General features: G+C 41.0%; 1 protein-coding gene across 9 annotated transcripts in view; it reads left to right on the top strand.

Annotated features, from left to right (window-relative positions):
• The window catches only part of PDE1C (phosphodiesterase 1C), a 306050-nt gene that overhangs the window by 232012 nt on the left and 49724 nt on the right, over positions 1 to 24314 (top strand). For all 9 annotated transcript variants that reach the window (XM_035316719.1, XM_035316723.1, XM_035316722.1 and 6 more), the window contains 5 exons: positions 2645 to 2761; positions 4116 to 4256; positions 16247 to 16347; positions 17894 to 18022; positions 23419 to 23520. In XM_035316719.1, coding sequence (XP_035172610.1) covers positions 2645 to 2761; positions 4116 to 4256; positions 16247 to 16347; positions 17894 to 18022; positions 23419 to 23520 — 590 coding nt within the window. The remainder of the gene's footprint in view (positions 1 to 2644; positions 2762 to 4115; positions 4257 to 16246; positions 16348 to 17893; positions 18023 to 23418; positions 23521 to 24314) is intronic.

Genomic DNA, 24314 nt, shown 5'->3' with positions numbered 1-24314 from the left:
AGTAGCAAAGGAAGTTTCCCATCCCTTGCTTCTCCTCCTCTCTTTACTGAGAAGAAAAGGTTTTTCTCCTGCAGCACAAAATGCCTGTGAAGTTCTGCTTATCTATAGATCTCTTCCCAATATATGGGTCAATTCTGTGTTAAACTTTTTAAAGGTCAAAAATCCAGTATTTTTCAAAGTTTAGCTGGTATTGCTGCAAGCCTCTAAGCAATCTGTAACAAGTTCATGCTTCTGTTAAGATGATTTTCCCCCTAGTTCTTTACGGTAAAATGCTACTGTCATTACTGTCAATAGCAAAACTTCTGTTGACTAAATGAGAACAAGGATTTTTCCATCAATTAGATCTAAATAATGCTACTGTGAAACTTAGCATCTATTTGGTTAACCACCATTCAGTGTAAAAGAATGATTTTGATGTACTGTTTTGCAATTTGGTTCACTTCATCTGCTGCAAGAGCACAGCAAGAAAAAATACATAAAGAAACAAGAAAAAGAAGATAAAAATTTCTTGCTACAAAAAATACATAAAGACAAACCTTTTATTTGTACAAGATAAGATTGCCTTACAATGAGTTCTATTTCAGCATAGTTGAGACATTAAATTCAATGTCATAGGAACCAGAAGTCAATTATTATATATATGCAAGTGTTAAATTCATTTGCTCCCCTACCCGAGATTAGTGATTATGAAATAAAAACACTCAAAAAACAGCAAAATATTTAAAGCTGACTGAGTGTATGCTTTGGACTTTTTTTTTTTTTTTTTCTTGCTCATTTTCTAGTTTATAGTTAAAGGGCTTCAAACCATGCTTTCTTGATGGAACTTATTCCTCTTTTGGATATTTTCTCTCTCCAACACCTATTGGAAATGTTGAAAAGATGCAATTTATGATTGCTGTTCTGTGACTTGGGCCACAAATAATTTCTGGAGAAGCCTGACCCTCTCTTCATTGTGTGGGCTCTACACAGCTTGTAGAATCAACTGCTCCACCAGGGGATGATTTACTGGGATAGATGGAACAATTCTGATGAAAGCAGAGATGAATCTCCAGCATCCTTGATATTCACTCACTTTATGACACAAATTACCCTTTCCTTGGACTGTACTTTCCCAAAAGGCATACTCAGCTCTATATAATCAACATTATGTGAGTAGCAAAGTTGTTAGGATTAGCCCACCCTGGAGAGAACTGACCGTGACAACAAACAGCAATGGTGGGTTGAGCTTTAAGACTTTGTTAGAAAAGTGTAATTTAGTATTTTTCATGTTTCTAGAAAGGATTGTGAATTTTCAGATGGCTCTATTCCTTAACACTGTTCAATGTTATATCTAACACCCCCATTTTGTGCTCTGATAGCCAGCTGTGCATATATGTATATGAAATGCAGTCATCTTTCTTGGTGAAAGTGCCAAAAGGCACTTTCTAACCAGGGAGCAGAGAGCTAACTTGCAAGAGTTTGAAAATGGAGGAAAACTTTAATTTATAGATGTCAATCTTTAATACGTGGTTTAGAGAGAGTCCTTTGGATGTGTCCCTGTGGGAAGCACATCTAAATTCTCAGCAGGAAAGAGAGACCAAGAGCTGCTCCTGTGCCAGATGCAGCTGTGGAGTTGATGTGTATATCATTTCTCTAGCTATAACTCCATCTGCACCTTTACGCTTTGTTGCTAGGAGGAGTTGAGAGAGGTTCATTGGGTTTCAGGAACATCCTATTCTGAGATCAAGGCACTTTATCTTAATAGATAATGACTGTTGCAATCTCCCACTGCCTTCCCTAAGACTTGAGATTGAACTGAACGTTCTGCAAGAAAGTTTATACTATAGCTCTATGAGCTTATAGCTTTCCCTTAGCTTTATGATCTGGGAATTGAACTTTCCCTCCTCCATCTCTTGACTGACCACCCTGCAGCATTACTATATCATTTACTGCTGACTGGAACTCTACCAACTGGAGTTAGATATTTACTTTCATGTTACAAAGGTTATTTTTTTAATGTAATTATTAGCACTTTATGTAACATTACTGTGATTTTTCTCCTGCTCTCTAGTTTTCTGAAAACCCCAATGAACTCAATTCACTTTAAATAAATAAATAAATAAATAAAAATTTAAAGCTAATTAAAAAAATGCTTAAAAATAGAGTAATGCTGTCTTTGGGCAGTTGAAGCTGCAATAATCACAGGATTCATATTCAGATCTCAAGGCGCTAAGTTATTCTTTGAGTATAGCAAAATAGTTCTTCTAGATATTTATTATTTTGGTTGACTGTGTAGCAAGTGGTGAAAATATAACCGTGGGCCACACTATGGCCATCCCAATGTTTCAGTTACTAAAGCAAAACAAGATTCTTTCTGCATTCAGCTTTTGCCAATTAAATTCTGATATGGTGAATCACAGTGATTAGAATAAACAAGCAACGTAAGTGTTCTGAATGAAAGCTTCTTAAACATGAGTCATACAATACTGATGAGTAAATTAAACTCTGCATTAGTTAAATGAAGCTGAGAAAGTTTTAAAAAAGAAAAGCTATACATTTACATCCCCTCTCTCATCCACCATTTGTAGATACAAAGTGACAGAAATTGACCTATGATGGTAAAAAGGATGACCGTATTAACTGTCTTTTCTACTCATACTTGCAGAATGTAGACAAGTGGTCCTTCGATGTATTTGCATTAAATGATGCCAGTGGGGATCATGCACTGAAATTCATTTTCTATGAACTTCTCACACGCTATGATCTGATCAACCGTTTCAAGGTCAGTAGTTGTTAAGATGAGTTTCTTTTTCCATTTTGCATTTCTTGTATTTCATTCTTATTCTGCTTGTTCCATTCAGAATGCAATTATTTTACCTGTATTTGAAGGTGTATATGAAGGCTTTGTGTTCACTGTTGTTTCCCCTAAAAGGTTAGTATAATCTTTTTTTTTGCAGTAACCAGGGCAAAATGTTATTTAAGTAGATTGCAGTAGGACACCATGTAGTGGGTAGGGCTCCAAACAGCTTCCCCATGAAATCCAGGGGAACTACTACACTTGATCCTGTGGTAATGAAGGTGTCGTTCTCCTGAGATTGTAAATCTCAAGCATGCAAACAAAAAATAAGAGCTTGGCTTCTTAGTCTCAAATGCATATCTTTTACTCCAACTTTGAACAGGCTTACATTTGGATCACAGAAGTATTGCTCTTAAATCTTTACCATTCTCCCCACCCAAATATTCCATTAACCTTACCTCCATTGACACTTTCTCTGGGGGTTCTCACTCGCTTTAACTAGGAAATGTTTACATTTCTCTGACTCCTGTACTTCGTGAACTGCCCATGTCTGATGAGAAATGTTTGAAGATGATAATTGGTCAGAATTACGTCAGACCATGATACATACCCAAGAGGAAAATAACCATGAAACTCTAACTATAGAAATATGAAAGTGTAGGGTATTTACAGTTTGAGGAAAGCATTGAAGAATCCATGCTGCTAGTTGCATATATATGCAGCTGACACCACCTGTGTAGTCTCCTCCATAGAAATCCCCTGAATTTAATTTTCTCTAGTGTTTATGGTTATACTCCCGGAGTCAAAAAGTATGGCAAGCCCATAGTATGGGCAGGCTGGATTTGGCAACGAAAAAATTGAGGTTTGGTAAATGATACTCCTCTTAATAGAGAATCTCAGACTTGCTATATGATGTATTTAATTGTAAAAGCTGGAATGTGAATAGTAAAGCAGTGATATATACCAGAGGGTTGTGAGGGGAACAGACGGACTTTTGTGTCCTAAATAGAAATATTTCTCCAGGGGCAATCAATCAAGTACTCTGTTACTTTTTGTACTGCATGTGCACTCCAAACGGCATTGCATAGTGTACTGACCAGTGTGTGTTTATGTGTGTGAATGATTCATCATCCATAACGTAATTAGAGATGGGAAAGCCAGTTGGAGGAAGTGAACTTTATTCACTGTCTCTCTCCAGTGCCTATTTAAGATGTTTTAAGATGCTATTTATTTGTGAAGTAGAAACTGCACTTTGGGGCCTCTTATAAAAATAGTCCCATTCAAATGCTAGCAATTACAGGTGCTTATTTCATTTTTAATTCTGTACTACTTTTCTCAGATCCCCATTTCTGCCCTCGTGTCCTTTGTGGAAGCTCTGGAGGTTGGGTACAGCAAACATAAAAATCCTTATCACAACCTAATGCATGCCGCAGATGTGACACAGACAGTCCATTACCTCCTTTTCAAGACAGGCATAGTGGTAAGTACAGGAGTTGGCATCCTGAACATGTAATGAGATTACAGAGGTTTTTGTTCAGTAAGGAGATTATGATTATCCACAGTAGAGACCATTTGCACTGTAGAAAAACTTCATTTGATATGGCTTTACTAATAAAAGTCGAGAATTAGGATTATTTAGAAAAAAGAAGTTGGGTGTGAATATGGATAACTCTTTTAACTGTTCTGAGAGAGGATGGGAGAAAAACACAAGCTCAATTCTCCACTCTGCCACAGAGTCTGTGAGTGAGTGGATGCCTGGGTGAGTCTGGCATGTCAATTTTGTTGGGATTTGTTTCATTTAATGAACTAAGCTTTCTTCTTACTTAAGGGAGCAAGGCAGTAACCTCCAAAGGACAATTCACTCCCCTTACCTGGGGTTGACAAGAGCTGTATTTAGAGATGATCTCCATCCAATTCCTACACCAAAACCCTCTGAACTTGCTTACAAAGAAACCAAAGGAGAGCTGACGTTTGACAAGAATGACAGGAGTGGGCAGAAGGCTTAAACAGAAATACTTATGCATACAATATGTTCCCAAAGTAGTTGTCGAGACAAAACAAACAAACAAACAAACAAAAACAGAAAAAAGTTTGAGGAAGTACCAAACAAATTAAAGGAAGATAGATTCTGGAATTGCTATCAAACGTTATGGTTTGGTTTCAGTGGGTGGTTCAGAAATGTCCTGACCCACGCATTTGGAAGAGTAGATAATAACGAACACTCGGTAAGTTTTGTTTGTTTTCTTTTCTTGTATTTGCTTTTTTATTATGATTATTTTGTAGAGTTATTTTATATGTTTTAATGTCCACACTTGACAAAAAGTCCTAATGTCAAGAAATTGTGAAGACTGTTGTTGAACAGTCTACAGGAAAATCTAAGCTGGTTGGGTTGGTGTTTCTGGTGACAGCTTGCTGTGCCTGTGCTGCCATGGTTGCAGGTGATCCCAACATTCCCCGTTTTCCTGGCTAGTTTCAGGGTTTTGCTTTCACAACTTGCAGAGATGCAGGAGGTCATACTGACTGTTAAGCTGTCCTGTGGACTCATGGAGGCAAGTGTCTCCTCTCAGCTATTTCATGGCTTCTTTGCTCCCTTTGGCTCCTGCTGTTTTGTGAAAGTGTGGACCACATGTTTAGAGGACTGGTTGACGGTTCTGTGGGTTAGATTCTGTCAAGCTCAGTCAAATTTGGATAAACTGGAGAGGATGGAGACCCCGCAGGCCTTGTGATATATGGCAATGTTTTCCCTGTACTGGGGAGATAGGAAGGGGACACAGGAATCCAGAAGCAGACTCCAAAGTTCCAAAAAAAACAGAGGGAGACACTGGTTTGTTTTTTTTTTTCTTTTTTTTGCTTTTTTATTATTATCATTTTGTATAATTATTGTGAACTGTTTATTTTCCACTCCTGACAAAAAGTCCTAATGAAGCATCTACAATGGACCTCAGTGCTGAAGTCCAGCACTTCTTCCTGTTGGAATGCAGGTCTTCTGCTTCTCCAGAGGAACAGCTGCCTCTGTAGCTTCTTTGGCACATCCTGGAGGCCCCAAGGAGCCTGGGGGCCCTCTGACAGACTCCTGTTGCCCCTGGTGCAGCAGCTCAGAGGACACCTCTCCTCTTCCTCAGGGCTTAGCACAGAGGAGATGCCAGCTCTATGGGAGGTGCTGGAGTGGGGGATGGCAAAGGAGGGCTCCTCCAGCCTTGGCTGGAAGAGTTTTCAGGAGTCAGATGTTCCCTGGGAGTCTGCAAGATGTTCCTGGACTTGGGGCTCTCTTGGCTGATGGAAAACTGCCAGATGGTCAATGCCTGAGTGGAGTGCGCTGTTTGGTGGGATATGGAGAGCCCCTAGTGCTCCTGGGACAGCTTGGATGCTGCCTGTTGACAGGCCGCCTGCAAACAATGGTGTGGTGACTGGTCAGCCCTGATGGGGGTGGATCCACTTGCATTGGATGTTCTTCATCTAGAGGTGGATCCACCTCCATGGGCTCCATGCCACTCCCAGGCACATCCACATCCATCGGCTCCACTGTGCATCTCCTCCCCATAAGCCGTGGCTTCTTCTGGGGAGGAGGCTTCATTCTTCCTCAATGGAAGATCTGCGACTTGCGTAGCTCACGCAAAACTGCCACCTGCTCTGCTGGGCTTCCTTCTACCAAGAGCTCTTGGTGTCAGAGGCTCTAGCCACAGAGTGCCTGACGGTCTGGCCACACACAGGGTCCCCCTATTTATAGGGCTTGGAAGGAAAGGCAGCGGTTGTGACATCAGGAGGCCATAGCTACGGGATTCTGACACTGTCCCATGGTGACCAAACCTTGGCAGTGTTGGGAGTTAGGGACTAAGATAGCCTTGGAGTAGCCCCAGTTTTGAAGGAGGAGAAAGGTTGGGGGTGCTGAGAGCCCCCTCCTGGGGACAGCTCCCCTGTGCCATTTTGCTTGCCAGGGAGAATGTCTGGCCCTGGGGCACAGAGCCCTGTGGGGTCTCCAGCCCCCTCTTCATCCCATGCCTCGCATCCCTTTCCATGAGGTGGCAGTGACAAGTTTCCCAGGAGGGTCAGGGTTCTCCAATAGCCCGCAGCTGCTTGCAAGTGGAGCCGCCCTGGTGCCCAACAGTAGTAGAGAGAGGTCAAAGCATGACAGAACCCTGCACGCAGCCAAGGGATACACCATCAATAAAAAACTGTTGTGTTTCAAGTATTGTGTGAGCCCCCCTTTCCTGTTTCACTTATGCCACCCCTGGAGCCTGAGTAGGTGGCATCACTTCTGTCCCAATCCCCAGGGGTGAGGTGTGGAAAGGAGAGGGCCTGGCGTCCTCTGGGGCACTGTGCTAGGTCCACAGGATGGGTCAGTTGGAGGGCCTGCGAGGTTCCTGGGGTCTGGTGGTGGTGGGGTTGTCCTGTCTGACTGAGTACAGGAAGGCCAACTGGGGGCTGGTGTCCTCAGCCTGTTCTCCCCTCAGCTACAAAGCACGTGGCTGAAAAAGACAGGCCCTCCATGGCCCTGCAGACAGACGAGTTGGAGATCAACCATGCTTCTAGATAAGTAGTTAGGACACATTTGATCTCTGCAAGGGAGGTCTTGGTAGGAGGAGAGCTTATGGAGAAGTGGCATGGGTGTGTAGTTTTCTGTCCGCCATCAGTTGATTCGTGTGCATCTTAAGCAGTGGGAAAGTGTTCAGAGCCTAACATCAAGTAAAGAGGAAAGGGAGGTGTTTCTGTTTCCTGCACAGTGACTAAATTACAAACAATGTGCCAAGAAACTGTGAAGACTGTTGTTGAACTAAGAACATCTAAGCTGGTTGGGTTGGTGTTTCTGAAGCACAGATAAACTGGAGAGGATGGAGAACCTGCAGGCTCTGGGGCACTGTGCTAGGTCCGTAGGATGGGTCAACCCTTGTCGACCTGTGGGTGACCCATGTTGGAGCAGTTTGCTTCTTATGGTTGGACCCCATGGTACAGACCCATGTGGGAGCAGTTCTTGAAGAGCTGCTGCCTGTGACCAGCCCCTGCAGGATCAGTTCCCCACCGGTGGAGGGACCCCATGTGGAGCAGGGGCAGACAGTGACCATGAGGCAGTGGTGGAGACCAGCGTCAGGGACTGACCGCAGCCCCCAATCCCCGTTCCCCTGCACCGCTCAGGGAAGACGGGGGGAAGGTGCTTTTAGTTTGCTTTTAGTTTCCTACTGTTTCAGTCTGTTAGCGATAGGCAATAAATTACATTAACCTCTCTATACCGAGTCTGTTTGGCCTGTGATAACTGGTGAGTGATCTCCTGTCCTTATTTCAACCCTTGAGCCCTTTCATCATGTTTTCTCCCCCTTTCCCTTTGAGGAGGGGGAGTGAGAGAGTGGTTGTTGTGGAGCTTGGCTGCCCACATGGGTAAAATCACAACTAGCTCTGCAGGCATGTGTACATTTCTAACTCTTCTTGTTTATTCCCTACACTATGTGAGTTAGCGTGGAAACATTTAAGTTACACCCCTGATGAAGCTGGCTTACTGGAGTGGCTGGAATTCCTTTGTGCTGTTCTTCAGGTTGTCTTCTGCTGACCTGTGACCCTCTTCCAGGTTATGGACATCTATTTCACTGACGCTGCCATCAAACTGGGAGGAACGGGATGGACTGAGGTTTCCCTTCCCTGGCAACTCTAGTTTAAAGCCCTCTTTATCAGCGTGGCAAGCCTATGACTGAAGATGCTCTTCCCCTCCTCTGAGAGGTGGATCCCATCAGCCCACGGCAGACCAGGTTTCTCAAAGTGAGTCCCATGGTCTAAGTAGCCAAAACCCTGTCTGTGGCACCAGTTGTGCAGTCATCTGCCAGATTCTACTGGCACTTTCAATCCCCTTCCCTTTGACCAGGAGGACTGATGAAAAAATTTTCCTGTGCTGCTGAGACCCTTATTGCTGCTGCCAGGGCTCTTTAATCTCTCTTGACACTCCTCAGACTGCTCATGGCTCCATTATTGGTGCCCACATGAAACAGCAGCAGTGGGTAATCGTCCTTAGGCTGTACATGGCTTGTCAGTCTCTTGGTAACATCCCTGATACAAGCCCTCAAGAGCAGATCAGGTCAGCAGATGGGTGTCTGTGTACCTCTCAGAAGAGAGTCTCCTAGCACCGTCACCCTTTGCCTTTTCTTAGATGGACTAGTTGTTATGCAGGGAGCAGACTGGGCCTTACTCAGCTCCACCCATCCTGCATTGCGTCTTTCCTTTTTAGTCTGCAGAGGGGTGAAGCAGGTCTGTAAGGGCACCTCAGGCTTTGGGGGAAGACTTTCTCCTTCTGGCCCTTATTGTTACCAGTTTCCATCCACCCTGCGGTGTTATTGGTCCCCCTCCCTTTTGTGAGTACTGCCGAGGGAGTTTTGGGCTGTTTGGCCATGGGCTGTGGGTTTACTGCAGACTGCGCTGGGATCCAGCTGTCTTAACTCCTCTTCAGTCTCCCTGGTAAAACACCACCTTCTCAGTGCTTCCTGCAGCTTGGCCACCTGGTGCAGGAAGTCATCCGCACCTTTTGCAGGCAGGTCTGCTGCCTGTCCCTGCCCCTGCCCCAGGGAAAAAAATCTAAGCACTTCCAGCACTCACAAGTCTGCACTGCAGCCTCATCTCTCAGAAGCTTTGCCTGGGTGGAGGTATCAGCTGCCACTGAGGTAGACAGTGCAGACTGTGCTTTCAGACCCGCAGCCTTTGCCCTTTCATGGATACAAGTGATCCTAATGCCTCCCTTTTTCTTGACTGGTTCCAGTCATTTGCCATCCAACTTGTATTTCATTGTTTTCCTGACACCACCTCTCTTGGTGTTCTCTGGTCTCCAGCTTCTTGTTTTCCCAAGATTACATTACTTGTTCTTTTCTTGGGTATAAATTTAGGTTACTTTTTTTTAGAGGCTTGGATTATTTTTCTTCAGTCAAGTTATTTAATGAATAACTCATGACAATTACTATTTGAGTTAAATAACTTTGATTCTCCATTGAACTCCTTCCTGAATGTAAGACTGGACTTGAATCATTGAAAAAGAGGATATTTCAGAAATATCAAGGGGATCTATGTCTTTATATTCCCACTGATAATAATGGAATTGAGAGTTGCCTCTTCACCATATGTCCATAATAATATGTATAAAGTCTATGTATTCAGTGCTATAGTTGTGCAGTTTCATAGCAGTGAGCAGACTTTTGAAAAAAGTACGGCCTCTTACCTCATTTCTTCTTGGAGACTGGAGAATATATTTTCTTAAAGTTAATGAAGATTAAACTATTTCAGTCTACTTGCTTTTCCTCTGCTTTTATACACAATGCTTCTCTGAAACACAGTTGTTAGCCCAGATTAAAGACAGATCATTCTGAAGGTATGTCATGTAGAATATTAGCTGGCCTTTTGCAATATTAGCATCATTAAATATAGCCTAATAGCACCTCAGTGGCAACATATCTTGCAAAAAGTTTGTGGGAACTGTTTAGCCAAGGCTGCTATACAAGCCACTATAATGTAAGCATTTTGTAGACTTTGAAGGGAATTCCAGAAATAACTATTCAAGTGTTTGAGTGCTAGAGCAAGTCAGAGCGAAAGTAACAGCTGTGTGCACCCCAGTCTCCAGTCTGACAGAGAAGCAAAACAAACAAAAAAGTTAAACATCTCTCTTCGATCCCCTCTGTAATGTTTTCCAACCTTATCTGAATGTGGCGGCAAGTGCACAAACCTATCATCCTCTAGATTATGTCTTTTGAGATTTTGTCTTTTGTTCTGTCATGTGTTTACTTATGTCCAGTAAATTGCCTATGTCCACATGCTTTTCAAAGTCTTCTGGTGTTGAGATGCTTGGTTTGAACTGATAAAATATAAAAGAAGTCTTCAGTATTAAAATGCTTCCTTTTTAACATCTTTAGATCAATTTTTCCTCTATTTTAGAAGAAACAATGCTCTAAATTATTTGCAGAGGTCAGATAATGTGCATATTCAGGATTTACATCTATAAAAAGAAAACTAGAATTTGTGTGCATTGTGTGCAATGTATGTAAATGCTGGCACTGAAGTCAGTGACTCATTTGCCTGAACTAAGCCCTTTGCTTTTTTATTCCTGCTGTAATAAACTACACACAGATAAGTATCCCATGCAGGCTGTGGAGTTGCACTCTGCAGACTGTAGTGAATTGTCAGCTGTTTCCCAGGAATAATCCCATGCACTAGTTGTTCCCACAGCCAAATGATATGTCGCATTTGGTTTAGCATCTAATGTAGCACAATGAGAAAGCACTCTCCTGCTACCAGGTACAAGGGACTTGCAACACTGCATGCCAACAATAACATTTCAGCTTTGCTTCCCTTGCTACTAGAATGCTTTTTTTTTTTTTTTTGGCCTCTTTTCTTTCTTTCTTCTTCTTCTTCTCCTCCTCCTCCTTCTCTTACTTCTCCCTTCTCCCCACGGGATACAGCCCATCTCAATGTGAGTAGATTAGTGTTGCTTGGAAATGAGCTCTGGAGGTCATCTATCCCAATCTCCTGCTCACAGCACGGTACTTTTTACAAACATATGTAGTATACATGCTAAAGAAAGGTAGGGGACATTTTCCTCTTTCCACAATTTTCTCATATCAACATCTTCTCCTTCCTCTAGGGTAAACAGTTGTTCAGTTCATTGCTTTCACAATATGTATGCAAGGAATTTGGACAGGTTGGAGCCTTTGGTTTAACAATTAATAAATCATAAAAGATGATCATTAAAAAAAATCATAAAAGAAAAATAGAAACAATATCCTAATTTGCCTTCTTAGCTTATTATTTACATTGCTTATGCAATGTAAAAAAAGTACTTTTTTTCAATCTTAAATAGTCTACATAGCAGTCATTTGTTCTAGTGTCAAAGGGAAGAAACAATTGTGTGGTTTGTGTTTATACTGTTTGTTTTCCTCTCTCATGTTTCGTGTTATTTACAAGTTCTCTCAATACAAGTTCTCTCAATAATTTAGTTTTTTTTTTTTTTTTTTTTTTTTTCCCTCTGCTTTCTTTTCAAGTAAAATTCTTCTTTCCTTTTTATCACATACAGTGCCTGAAATCTCTGTAGTTTTCCTGTTATTTTCTTGCTCAGGATGATGCCTTGGAATGAATTAGGTATGGCTAGATGTGTGAAGGAGAACATTTTGGGTTCCGTCATAGACATAATGAATTTGGAATTAGTCTTTTTTTCTCCTAGAGGATTGTTACAGAAGCACGATCGGTAGGAACAAGTTCCAAGAGCTGCTTTCCTTTAACTCAGATGTTCAGGTGTGATCAGTATTTTATTTGATATTATTTTCTGATTAATCTTTATTGTTATTAGGAATTACCATATGATTTTTTTTGTGAATACAGACAGGTGGATTCAAGTGGGTACAAATGTGGTGCAAAAGTTAAAGCTGACAATTCTTTCTTTGGTACTGTCAAGAATTACATAAGAATATTTCATACAGAAGGCCTATAAAACTGCAGAAGGGCAGGATTTATGTCACATCTGTTTGTACCGAAGGGAAGTGAGATCCTCCTCTCCTCTGCACTACTGGGGTTAATAAGCAGATCATCATAAGCTTATAGGCTCTGAAAATGGTAAATGTTTGGAACAAAGGACCATAAACTCAGTGCAAGGAAATAGGCTAATTATTGCTGTCTTTGCTTTGCCGCTTTTTCTTGGCAATACATTCGATTAATTTTGTTAGGTTTGGAAATGTCTTTCCTCTTCCTTTTTCTATCTCCATGCATCTATACTTTTGTTTACATGGCAATGACTTCCCTTAGTAGCTAATTCTTCTTATCTATTATGTTTGTGAAAACCAGTCATGCCTCATTACACATTTTTTGTTCCCATTCTGGAAGCCAGTACTTGTTCTTTCATGCCTTTCTCCCCACCCTTCCATCGCTGCTGAAGGTTTTGTTCTGGATTGACTTTGTCAGCCCTTTAGAAATGAAAAACTTTGACATTTCATTGCTCTCTTCACCTGTAACAGTATCCTGCTGCTTTCTCAATCATTCTTCTTGTCTTTGTTCTTTAACAGTAGTGCTCTGTTCTGCAAGATGAAGTCAATTACAGACTAGTACAGGGTAATATCACGACTTTGATGGAGATTACTTCCGTTCTCTGCAGGCTCTTTGCCATCTTGTTTGCTTTTCCTTACAAGGTTGTAGCAGAAAAAAGGAACTAAAAGTTTCCAGTTGTTTGCCTGCTATTTTCTCATATTACTCACAAGTCTATTTTGACTTTGTGCTGCTTTCCCAGACTTATCCACAGTTTGCAACTGTAATCTCAGTCTGTATTCTGAGCTGCCTTCCTCAAATACTGTTATATTTAAAACCACTCCTCAGGTGTATTACACCCTATTGAAAACTTAGATTACAGTGGATATCATCTACCTTGACTTTAGCAAGGCTTTCGATACTGTCTCCCATTACATCCTGCTAGCAAAGCTGAGAAAGTGTGGGATAGAGAAGTGGACAGTAAGGTGGGTTGAGAACTGGCTGACTGGCCGAGCTCAGAGGGTGGTGATCGGCGGCGCAGAGTCCTGCTGGAGACCTGTGACTAGTGGTGTTCCCCAGGGGCCGGTGCTGGGTCCGGTCTTGTTCAGCATCTTCATCAATGACCTTGATGAGGGAATAGTGTCTGCCCTCAGCAAGTACGCCGATGACACAAAGCTGGGAGGAGTGGCTGACATGCCAGAAGGCTGTGCTGCCATTCAGCAAGACCTGGACCAGCTGGAGAGATGGGCAGGAAGAAACCAAATGCGGTTTAATAAGAGCAAGTGCAGAGTCCTGCACCTGGGAAGAAACATCTGGAAGTATCAGTACAGGCTGGGGGACGACCTGCTGGAGAGGAGCTCTGAGGAGAAGGACCTGGGGGTCCTGGTGGACGACAGGTTGACCATGAGCCAGCAGTGTGCCCTGGTGGCCAAGAGGGCCAATGGGATCCTGGCGTGCATTAAAAGGAGCGTGGCCAGCAGGCCAAGGGAGGTGATCCTCCCCCTCTACTCTGCCCTGGTCAGGCCTCACCTGGAGTACTGTGTCCAGTTCTGGGCTCCCCGGTACAAAAAAGACAGGGATCTCCTGGAAAGAGTCCAGCGGAAGGCCACAAAGATGATACGGAGCCTGGAGTATCTTCCCTATGAAGAAAGGCTGAGAGAACTGGGTCTGTTCATCCTGGAGAAGAGAAGACTGAGAGGGGATCTCATCAATGTGTATAAATACCTGAGGTGTGGGAGACAGAAGGATGTAGATAACGTCTTCTCAGTGGTTTGTGGGGATAGGACAAGGGGCAATGGCCACAAGATAGAGCACAGGAAGTTCCGCACCAACATGAGAAAGAGCTTCTTCACAGTGAGGGTGACAGAGCACTGGAACAGGCTGCCTAAAGAGGTTGTGGAGTCTCCTTCTCTGGAGATATTCAAGGCCCGTCTGGACGCCTACCTGAGCAGCCTGCTCTTAGGAACCTGCTTTGGCAGGGGGGTTGGACCCGATGATCTTTCGAGGTCCCTTCCAACCCCTACAATTCTGTGATTCTGTGATTACCCTGATATTGTTCAGTAAATGATGCTTTGATAGAGCATGCAAGTTTACACTTTTCCAATATATGCATAAGAGATTAAGGAAGGAGACAGAAGGAAGCACAGAGCTCATTGCCATTTTAAAGCTTGGGTCATAAGACCCTACTGGAGTGGGACTTGTCAGATGATGCCCAGAAGGTCCGAAGTGGATACATTAGACCAGCTGGGTATATGTCCTGTAGTGGTTCTACTTGCTTCATGTGGATTTGCTCTGCCAGTCCCTGAGTGGTTCTGCCTGATTTTTGTCTATCATGTGGACTATCTCCATTTAGAAAATGGTAGAACATGGCTGAGAAAATGAAGTTCAAATCTATGTGTGAAGACTGGAAACCCTAGTGTTTTTTGTTTGTTTGTTTGTTTGTTTTCCCAGTGTAGTTGTCAGAATTTTGGTGCTTGAAAGCTGAAATCATGTTCTATCAGCTGTAAAGCATTCCTTATTCACACTTCACACTTGAAAATAGACGCATGGTGGTTATTTCTCTCTACCAGCACTGTTTGTTCCTGTCCTTGACCAACTGTGTAAAAAAGGAGAAAGTAGTTTAGTTTCTCTGTCTGCTCATTTCTTGGTATCTTCACCCTCACACTTCTCAAAAACCATACAAAAGAAAAAGTAAAAAGCAAGTCAAGACCTACCTTGATGATGGTCAGTGTCATTGTGCAAAATATCTCTGGAAAATAACTTCAAACCACGTCTTTAATATAAGGAGATCTTTAAAGCTGAGATGAGCTTCATTCTCCAGCTGCACAGCCATTGATGTTTGGGGCTATCTCCAGCAGAGGGGCTGGGGCTGTTCCAGGCATGAAGATGACAAATAAGAGGAAGAAAAAAAAAGAGAGAGAGAGAGAAAGTGTTATGATTGTTATTGCTATGAAGAGATGGCTGTGAAAGGCAGGAGAAAAGCTGGACAGGTAGCTGTGTGCAGAGCCCCCACAGTTATCTGTGCTTCCCCTGCATTTGGTTAACAGACCAGTGGTTGTCCCTGAGCTACAGCAGATGTCTAGAATGAATTTACAGAACAATTCTGCCTTTAATGGGCTTTGAATTAAAAGTCAGTTCCTATGTGAATTTCAGTCAAAATATTTACAGGTTGACAGTGTGCTGTTTAAAAAATGTTTGGCAACCACTGTGGTAAGAGTTTTCTCCAAATTGTGGGAGCATTTCATACAAGTATTTACAGCATCTACAGTATCTAGAGCCTTTTTCTCTGAGGTACTTGACCCTAACAGCACTCCTTGCATTGTTACCAGTAGAAAAATAGAAATAAAAAGATCGATTGACTCAGAGGAAAATTATTAAAAGCATCTGAGTCATTTAGAAATCTAAGATGAAAGTGACAATAGCATTGAAAAATAAGACTTCAGCTAGGCAATTAGAAAAAAAAAAAAAAAAAAAAACTTAGAGCTGTGTTCCCTGTCCTCACGATTCAGTGATTGACAATGACTCCTCTAGTCCTCTAGTTAGTGGAGATAAGTTACATTCTTCTGTATTTGAGACTCTATTGCAAAGGTCAACTGAGTTGCAAATATATACCTGGGTGGTATGTGCATACCTGTATATATATCATCCAGTTTTTCTTGCAAAAAAAATTGACCTTTCCCTCTCATTCTTACATGTCACTTTTTAAGAAGGGCAACTCTTTTCCCTCATTCTGTCTTAAGCCTTTGTCTTAAGACTTATTAGTTCCTGAAACTATTTTGCTGAAGTTCAATTCATTTAGATGATGCCTAAGGAAAAACACTGGTTCAGCTTTGGTGTATCAGCCAGAGAAGTTTGCTTTAAAACAGCTGGCAGGCTGCAGGGGAAAGGCAATGATGTGCAGCATTGACTGTCAGCAGGGGATAACTTGCCTTAAAAGACAAAAGCGTTAATACCTGGGAAAATGACAACTTATCTGATTGCTCTGTAATTTCTTTTCAGCACTGGCTGACAGAGCTGGAGATCTTCGCTATGATCTTTGCAGCTGCCATCCATGACTATGAACACACAGGAACTACCAACAACTTTCACATCCAGACACGGTGAGGCCATCATAAATCATGATGAAGGGTTGTGAAATAGAAGGGGAAAATTTTGGAGAATAACAGCATAGCCGCACAGAAAAGTGCAGAAGCCTTTGCCTTCAAGTGGCCCAGTAGGAATGTTCATTTCCTTAGGCTACATTTAATTTTCTCTTACAAGCATTCAATTAAAAATGTTTGAGTATGTCTGAGTATTGTTCCATGCTAGTCATCAGGAAAAAGGAAGGTCCCTAAATGTTTTTGTGTAAAGTTGCTGAGGACTGATTGCTGTACAGACTGATGTCTTTCATTGAAGGTATAGTTTTAGAGGAGATACTATAGTTCAAGGGTTCACTGATATCTGTATTCATCAGTGAACACCAGGACTACGCATACTATTTTTACTTAGTGGAAAACCATACCTGCAGAAGGGGATATGTTTACTATTACCTCTTCAGGTAATAAATTTTTGCACTCATTTTAAAATCTTCGTAAATTCCTAGATAATAATTGGTTGCAATGATATACTGGCTAGATGTCCTTGACTGACATAGCATACTTGGATATTTCTAACATTCACTGCATCTTACCCTAAATTAGATAGCTGGAGTATGTTAGTTGAATCATGCTGTGTATCCCAGATATGCAAAGGGTGCTAGGGTAGATCACATATATGCTTGGGAAAGCTTAGGTACACTGAAACAAGTTTCTGTCTCTGTTCTGGGATAAGCTTCACTCTACTACTTACAGCTTCATGCATGCAAGAATTAGGGATAGGCTGTATTTCCCAAGTAGAAAATAACTTTAGAAAAGTTCAGGGAAAGACAGTGGTAATTTAATTTTTGTAACACTGAATAACAAGAGTGTGAAATGTCAGGGGAGAAAAACTTACATGGCTCTTACATGGGAAGCAGAACTGAGTTGGGACTATAACAAATCATATTCACTTCCAGTTGCCATTAACTTCCAGCAAGCACTTTGTCTTCAGATCGGTATAGCCATTCAGATCCATGCCCTGGAGCTTAAAATTAAGGTGTGAAGGAGCTTTGGTCTTATTCTATCCCACTGGCATTTGGCCTTCTGTACAGCAGAGCCTAGTGCACGGATAATAGAAAGCTGCTCAGCTATATCTTGCTTACAGCCAATTTACTATTCTGGAAACAATATAGGAGTACATCTCACAATTACTTACCTGGGTACACTCTGGCTTCAATTTGAGAGCACCATATGCAAGAGCTGGAAAGGAGCCTCATGATTCAGCCCTAAATTTATGTATCTCTCTCAGTCAGAAAGCTCTCAGTAACTTTTTCTTACGCATATAATAAAAAGACTAAGTGAGTCTCAGCTGATGAAATAGATTTTGTGGCAAATTTTAATCTTTAGTTGTTTGTTTGTTTGTTTGTTTTTACTGAATAACAATGACAAAGTATTAAAAGTGCTTTTGAAATGCTTGTATTGGTGCTATAGGAACTAACCTCTGTAGCTGATCAAAGAAAAACTTCTGAATGTGAGACACTTTAGAAAGGGAAGAAGCATAACCTTTCCTATGTCTTCTTTTAAATCCCAGGTCAGACTCTGCCATTCTATATAATGACCGGTCTGTGCTTGAAAATCACCATGTTAGTGCAGCATATCGTCTTTTGCAAGATGATGAAGAGATGAATATTTTGTCTAATCTCTCAAAAGATGACTGGAGGTAAAAATGAACATGGTGTCTGCTTTGGAGCATTGCAGCGTCACCACAGTCTGTTTGAAGAGCAATATGCATCACTGTATATTGTACATTAGTATTTCTATTACTAAGAGAAAAAAAAAAAAAAAGCGCTTTTAAAAGTGTTTGTTTTGCTTATTTCTGCATTTGTTTTTTACCTCACATAGCAGTGAGACTAGATTTTGTGACGGTGAATAATAATAAACAATTTGACTCCCGTGTAATTTCAGCAGTTCACAGAGACACCCTTTATACGCATCTGTTTGTAAATTGGTGAAGAGGTATACAACTGTTTGTTCATGCAAAAGCATAAATATAACCTCTATCTACCTTGACACCCCCTGCTTGGAAATTATAAATGGGCCTTAATGGAAATAAGAATAAGGTCCAAGAAGCATAAATCAGCATATTATATATGCCAACGTGATGTAAGAAGCTATAATTTAAATCAAGCTTCATGCAACATGATTTATGTGCCAAAATCAGTCCATGATTTGTTTTCTAATAACAGACAGTTGAAACTGATGAGGGAACTTTCTGCCTTTATGGGGAATTTTGAACTCCAGAGGATGGTACATTAAAAATAACCCAGTCTGACAGACAGGAAGAATCCTGCTCCGTGGTCTTTCTCATAGGAGGGAAAGTGACTTGTGGGATCTTACATAGAGCATGATGCCTCCTGCATACACTTAAATGTGATACAGTGCTGAGCAGTCAGTTCATCTTACTTATTGGAAATGAGGGGAAATTAGCCTTTCTCAGAGTCTTGGCTTCTAGTAAGCTGGTTAGCAAAGGCTCTGCCTCCTAATGACTTTCTCCTGAATTTCCTGTTTATTTTGACTTGTGGATGGTGACATAATCATATAGCTGAGTGCTGAGAATAAGATTCAGGAACTTAAGTGGCTGGTTTCAATCAATATGAGTGTTGTGGGGGAGCGGCTTGAGAAATCCTACCCCCCAGTATAGAAAATAGTCTCATGGTGGGCAGCAAGCAGGAACTTAAAAAAAAAAATCTGCATTGAGGTGTTAAAAATCTAATTTTTTATTTTTCATTTTAGCTACAGTTGGTAATATTGGCAGCAAGTTGCTCCTTCCTTTTATGTTGGTGAGGGAAACGCAAGGAACTGACAAGAAACAGCAGCCTTAGAGCCACTGTCTACAAGGATCAGCAGAGCAGCTGCTTGAGAACGCTTTGTTGCATAGACACTGTCTTTAGGAAAACAGTCTGCTTTGGGGCTTTAAACTGCTTGTGGTTGAATCAAAACTAGCTTCAGATGTTTCTCATTAATTCCCTAGTGTCAAAATGTGTATTCTGTTGAGGTATATGTTTAGACCTAAAGTTTCAAAGATTAATATGTCTGCTTTTTAAGAAATACTCTAACTGCCTGAACAAAATATTGAGTGGTTTAGATTGCTTATTTGTTGTCTCTCAGGAAGGGCTGTATTATTTTGTAGCTGCTGAACGAGCAACAGCTGCAGAATAAAGACCATTATCTTAATGTGCTCTAATGCCAAAATGTTATGATTCCTATGTGCCTTTGTTTTTGCATGCCAGTTTGAAATCCCATAGGCAAACATTTGAGAAGTATTGGAAATATCAGTTGACATCAGAAGGATCCATGGTGCTGAGAAAAAAAAAAAAAAACAAGAAGCCCACAGTTTCTCAGACTGGTACTCAAGTCTCTCAGTATCAATAGGACCCCAAACATGAAAGGACGCTTTGGGAAACTGTTAAAGCATATCTAAATTTAATTTTATTTTTGTAGACATACCTGATAAATCGCTTTCAGCAAAAAGCCCACGTAATGTCCCTTGGAAAGCAAATTCTTAAGTGCTGTTTTGAACTAAGCTCTCATTACATTTTGACATTATTAATAAGAGAAGATCTGATGATCAGCACATTTCACAATGCTAGAGGTATATGTGGATTCTATCAATTTTGTGGTATTCAGTCGTCTAGTTAAGGAATGCATTTTCAGGAAATAAATGTAGAAAATTAGACCTAGATTTCACAGTTGGAAAATAAATGGAAAAAGTTGGAAAATAAAAGAGATATTATGGGCTATAGTCAAGGAGAAAAGAGATGAATGCTTACTAGTATCTAAACATTATTTTACTCTCAATTTTAAAAAACCTCAGCTCCTTATTAAATATTTGAAAGTCAGTTGGGTTGCCTCATGTGATGAATCCCATTTGTGCAAGTCATCAACAAGTAAATGAAGAAACTATAACAAAAACAGATCACAGTGAATTAAGAAACTAAACTGCAAAGCAAACAGATGCTTTCTAAGATACTGTTATAGATGTATTTTCTGGCAGTGTATTTAATTGTTAATAATTTCCATGCAATTTATTGAAACAGAGTGCGCAAGCCCTTTGCTGTCAAGTACAGGATTAAAGAAGCATCTGGAAAATGTTTAGCTCCTTAATTCTGTATCAGAGTACAGCTTCGGGAAGTACAGCTTTCATGCAATTCTGATTTTGTCAGTAAAGCTGCTTGTGATTTTGTCCCTTAGATAATTTTGAGCTCTCTTTGTCAAGCAGTGTTTATTCTTTTGGAGATTGCAGTGAGAAACCTTGAATGGTTCTGACTGAAGACAACTTGGGTCAGAGCCTTCTTTTGTAAATAAATAGCAGGTGGTTGGTTGCATAATCACACAGTTTTCTTGTAAAAATGATTTTTATGTATCCAGCATGGCCACATGTTTATTCTGGGTGTTATACCTCTATTGAATATCAGCCATTGAAAATATTTCCTTGAAGGTAGTGTTTTTCCTTCATCCATTAATTTCCATGAGAATCAAGACTTCAACTGGGCAAACTGGGCAAAATACCTCACCAAAGGAGATATTCCTGTTGGTTCATAGCATAGAGATCAGGTGATCTAAAATGGTCTGTTTCTTTTCCCATGAATGCATGGGGATGTGAGTCCTTTGCTAGAATACATTTGCTAGAATACAAAGACACATCCAATGTTCTCTAAAGCAAAAAAGGTAAGGGCATGAAGGAATTATTCTAAAAAGCAAATAAAGGTATTTTCCAGATGGAGATCAATGCAAGGCTTGGAAGCATTTAGATGTCAAGTCATCCAAAGTCTATCTATCTCAGCAATCAGTAGTAAAGATTCCATAAAACTGTACTTGCCTATGGGACTGTGCCAGATACCATGTTTTCATCTGTATCATCTGCAGGACCTTGGTTAGAAAACAAAAAAACAAAGCTCTGATATTGGCCATAGGACAAATTATTCTCCAGTGTGTGACAGTAATGAAACAGGAAATTCAATCCAGGTTTTCCTCCTCTCCAATTGCTTTTCCTGACCTTGATCTCTCCACATAATCGTATCTTTCCCTAATTCTACAGGGGCTGTTAAAAGGCATGGACAAGTTATCTTAGAATTTATTTTCAAATTAGCTAATTTAGAACTTTTTCTTAGTGGTAGGTTTTGGATATGAGAACATAGTAACTCCCTGGCTCCTGGCCTCTGGCCTCAGGAAAAGGTATCTCTACCACAAGATGAAACATGAAAATATAATAAGAAAAATTCAAATCCTTAATTGGTTAGAGAAGCAACACAGCCAGATCTGTAAAGCAGACTTTGAGTCCACAAGAGATCTTCAGTTGAGGAGAACTGCAAGAAAATCCATTCCTAAGCCCTCAATATTCTAATAGTCCTACTGACCACTTTCACATGGTTGCATTTTTGTGCCATAAACCCTTGACCTTCGTAGAAAGACATTTTAGACATCTTGATTTTAATACACGTTCCTCTAATTTATCAGGCTGCTTGCAAAAACACAATATTTAGAATATTTTCTACTTCTTCTGGAGCACAAAAATTTCTGACAACCTTGTGGTAAAGTGTAAGCTTTATATATATGTGTGTGTAGTGAGGGTGTATTGGTTTCCCCATTAAATTAGTATTTTGGTGTTGTAATCTTGTCTGTGATAGATCACACTTGCATTTCAGCCCACACTGGCTTTCACTTTGACTCTGGTTTGCAGTGAATCTACTTCCTCTCCAGCTGTGGGAGTTCAGGTCCTTGGGTCCTTGTTCCACAAGTGTTTTAAGCTGCTCTTTGCAGCACTGCTGCTAAAAGAAACAGTTTCTCCTATCCTGTCTGGTTCCTTTTGCTTGTATTGACAGAGAGGTTTTTGCAGCTGGGAATGCACCAAACCGGGGAACTGACCAGGACTGGCAAAAAATAAGATCTCCATAAAGTGAAACTAATTTGGTTTTCAGCCACCATATCGTTTCCTTGAATGCTGTTGGCTACCCAAGTGCCTGTACATAAGGGTGGGAAGAATGATGTGGGTATGCTGTAGGTAGAGTGAGGCCAGCCGATGCTATCTTAATGTGTGTGCAGAACTCCTGGGAGTCTACGTTCGTTACATGATGACCATGGGACTGGGTAAGCACTGAGGTCTTGGGTCTCTATGCACTGGTGGCCTGGGGCTGGAACTTGAGTACAACCACCAGAGGCAAGAGAGACATGCTCAAAATAGACCATGTCCTTCATGAAAGATTAATGAAAAGAAGAATGACAACTTCTATTTTTAAATGAAAACTGACCCATGTCTGAATCTCCCAAACCCTGAGCTGGTATGGTAACGTTGGATTGTTCTTCCTCTATTAACCCATGGGTATCTGAACAGAGAGAAATAGAAAAGAAATTTACATTTTGTGCTAGAGCAGAGTGTTCCAATATTTAAAAATGTCTAGCACATCTACACTGACTTCAAAGGAATTTCAAGCACATCCTAAAATGTTTTTTTAACAAAAATACATAACGGAATAGCTTGAATGAGTAATATCAAGGAAGTAATGCAGGTTCTCAAAGGTCTCAAATGTATGTATACAGTGTATTTACAATGAAATGTTTTTAATATTCTGTTTTTCCTTTAATAATATTAATAGCTATTAATGAGTTTTAGTCTACTGGATAGAAATCCAGGCTCAAAAGTTCACCTGATTTTAGGTGAACTAAAGGTTTCAAGGTTTTAAACAATCTTTTTGCTTCAAGGTTTTAAACAATCTTTTTGCTTCCTTCTAAGAATGCCCTATTAAAAGAAAACAATCCAAGAGGTTTGTGCTTACTTGAAAAGGGAATGCTAGTGCTAATACTCTCTTCACAAAGATCTAGGATTTCTTTTAGGAAGGATTAGCCACCTGGCTTAATTTGCAGCCCTCCCACTCCTGTGTTTGTAGAAAATCATTGATCTTCCTCCTGCTCCCGGAAAGAGGGATAATTGAAAGACATGCAAAGACAGAAAAGCTGTCAATAATTTGCAGATAGACAGCAAAAGAACCTGGAGTGTGTCTGATGCTGGTTTTTATATTTCTTTTTCCTTGCTTCTCTCATCATGATGCCATCCAAAAGGGAGTTCAGAGCTCTGGTGATTGAGATGGTGTTAGCCACTGATATGTCCTGTCACTTCCAGCAAATCAAAGCCATGAAGAATGCGTTGCAGCAGCCAGAAGGGTGAGTCACTTCTCAACACCACACAGTGAGAGGCTGCATTTCAGCTGGTGCTTTGCCATTATGTTTGACTTCAAAAGCACCTCTCCAGAGACCCTCACTTTCTTTGATATCCACATCAATTCTGTTTATGCTGTTGAATTTTGAATGAATTCGCTTAGGAGTGGACAGGCATCCCTCTATACACAGGTCTCTATTCTGTGCTGGTGGACCAAAGCTTGTAAAGGTCACCATGTTGGGATAAGCCTTCCTGGTCATGAGTCTTTGTATATGGCAGTAACATCAAGGACATGATCAAGCTGAGTGACCTCTACATCTTGAGTATGACCCAAGGTTATAAGATCTGCAGAAATACAACTAGTGCATTGCCCTTGTGTAGATGGTAGCAGATGCCACCACTGCAAGGGACCTGCTCCATAACCAGAGGCAAGATGAAAACAACCTGATAGGCACCAAGGGAAGGACTGGAATGTAACAGATGGAGCACTGTGTGGAAAGCCTTGCCCATGGCAGGGGGGTAGGAATTGGATGATCTTTGGTCCCTTCCAACTCAAACCATTCTATTATTCTATGATTCTTCTTTCCTGTAAGACAGTGAGAGCTGTAATATTTTGTCTACAGCCTTTTCCCATAAAGCTCCTTTAACACTGCAGAAAGCTCTGAGTGATGGTATTTTTTTTCACTCTAGACACAGGTCTGTCCAGAACCCCCCCAGAATCATACCTATATCAGACCAGAGTGTGGCTAGCCACTTTGTCCTCACAAAAGGTACAGCTCTTCCAGGTGTATCAGGCAAT

This window comes from Oxyura jamaicensis, chromosome 2, assembly GCF_011077185.1.
Source record: "Oxyura jamaicensis isolate SHBP4307 breed ruddy duck chromosome 2, BPBGC_Ojam_1.0, whole genome shotgun sequence".
In the NCBI taxonomy this organism is placed as follows: domain Eukaryota; kingdom Metazoa; phylum Chordata; class Aves; order Anseriformes; family Anatidae; genus Oxyura; species Oxyura jamaicensis.
This window is presented reverse-complemented; position numbering and strand designations above follow the sequence as displayed.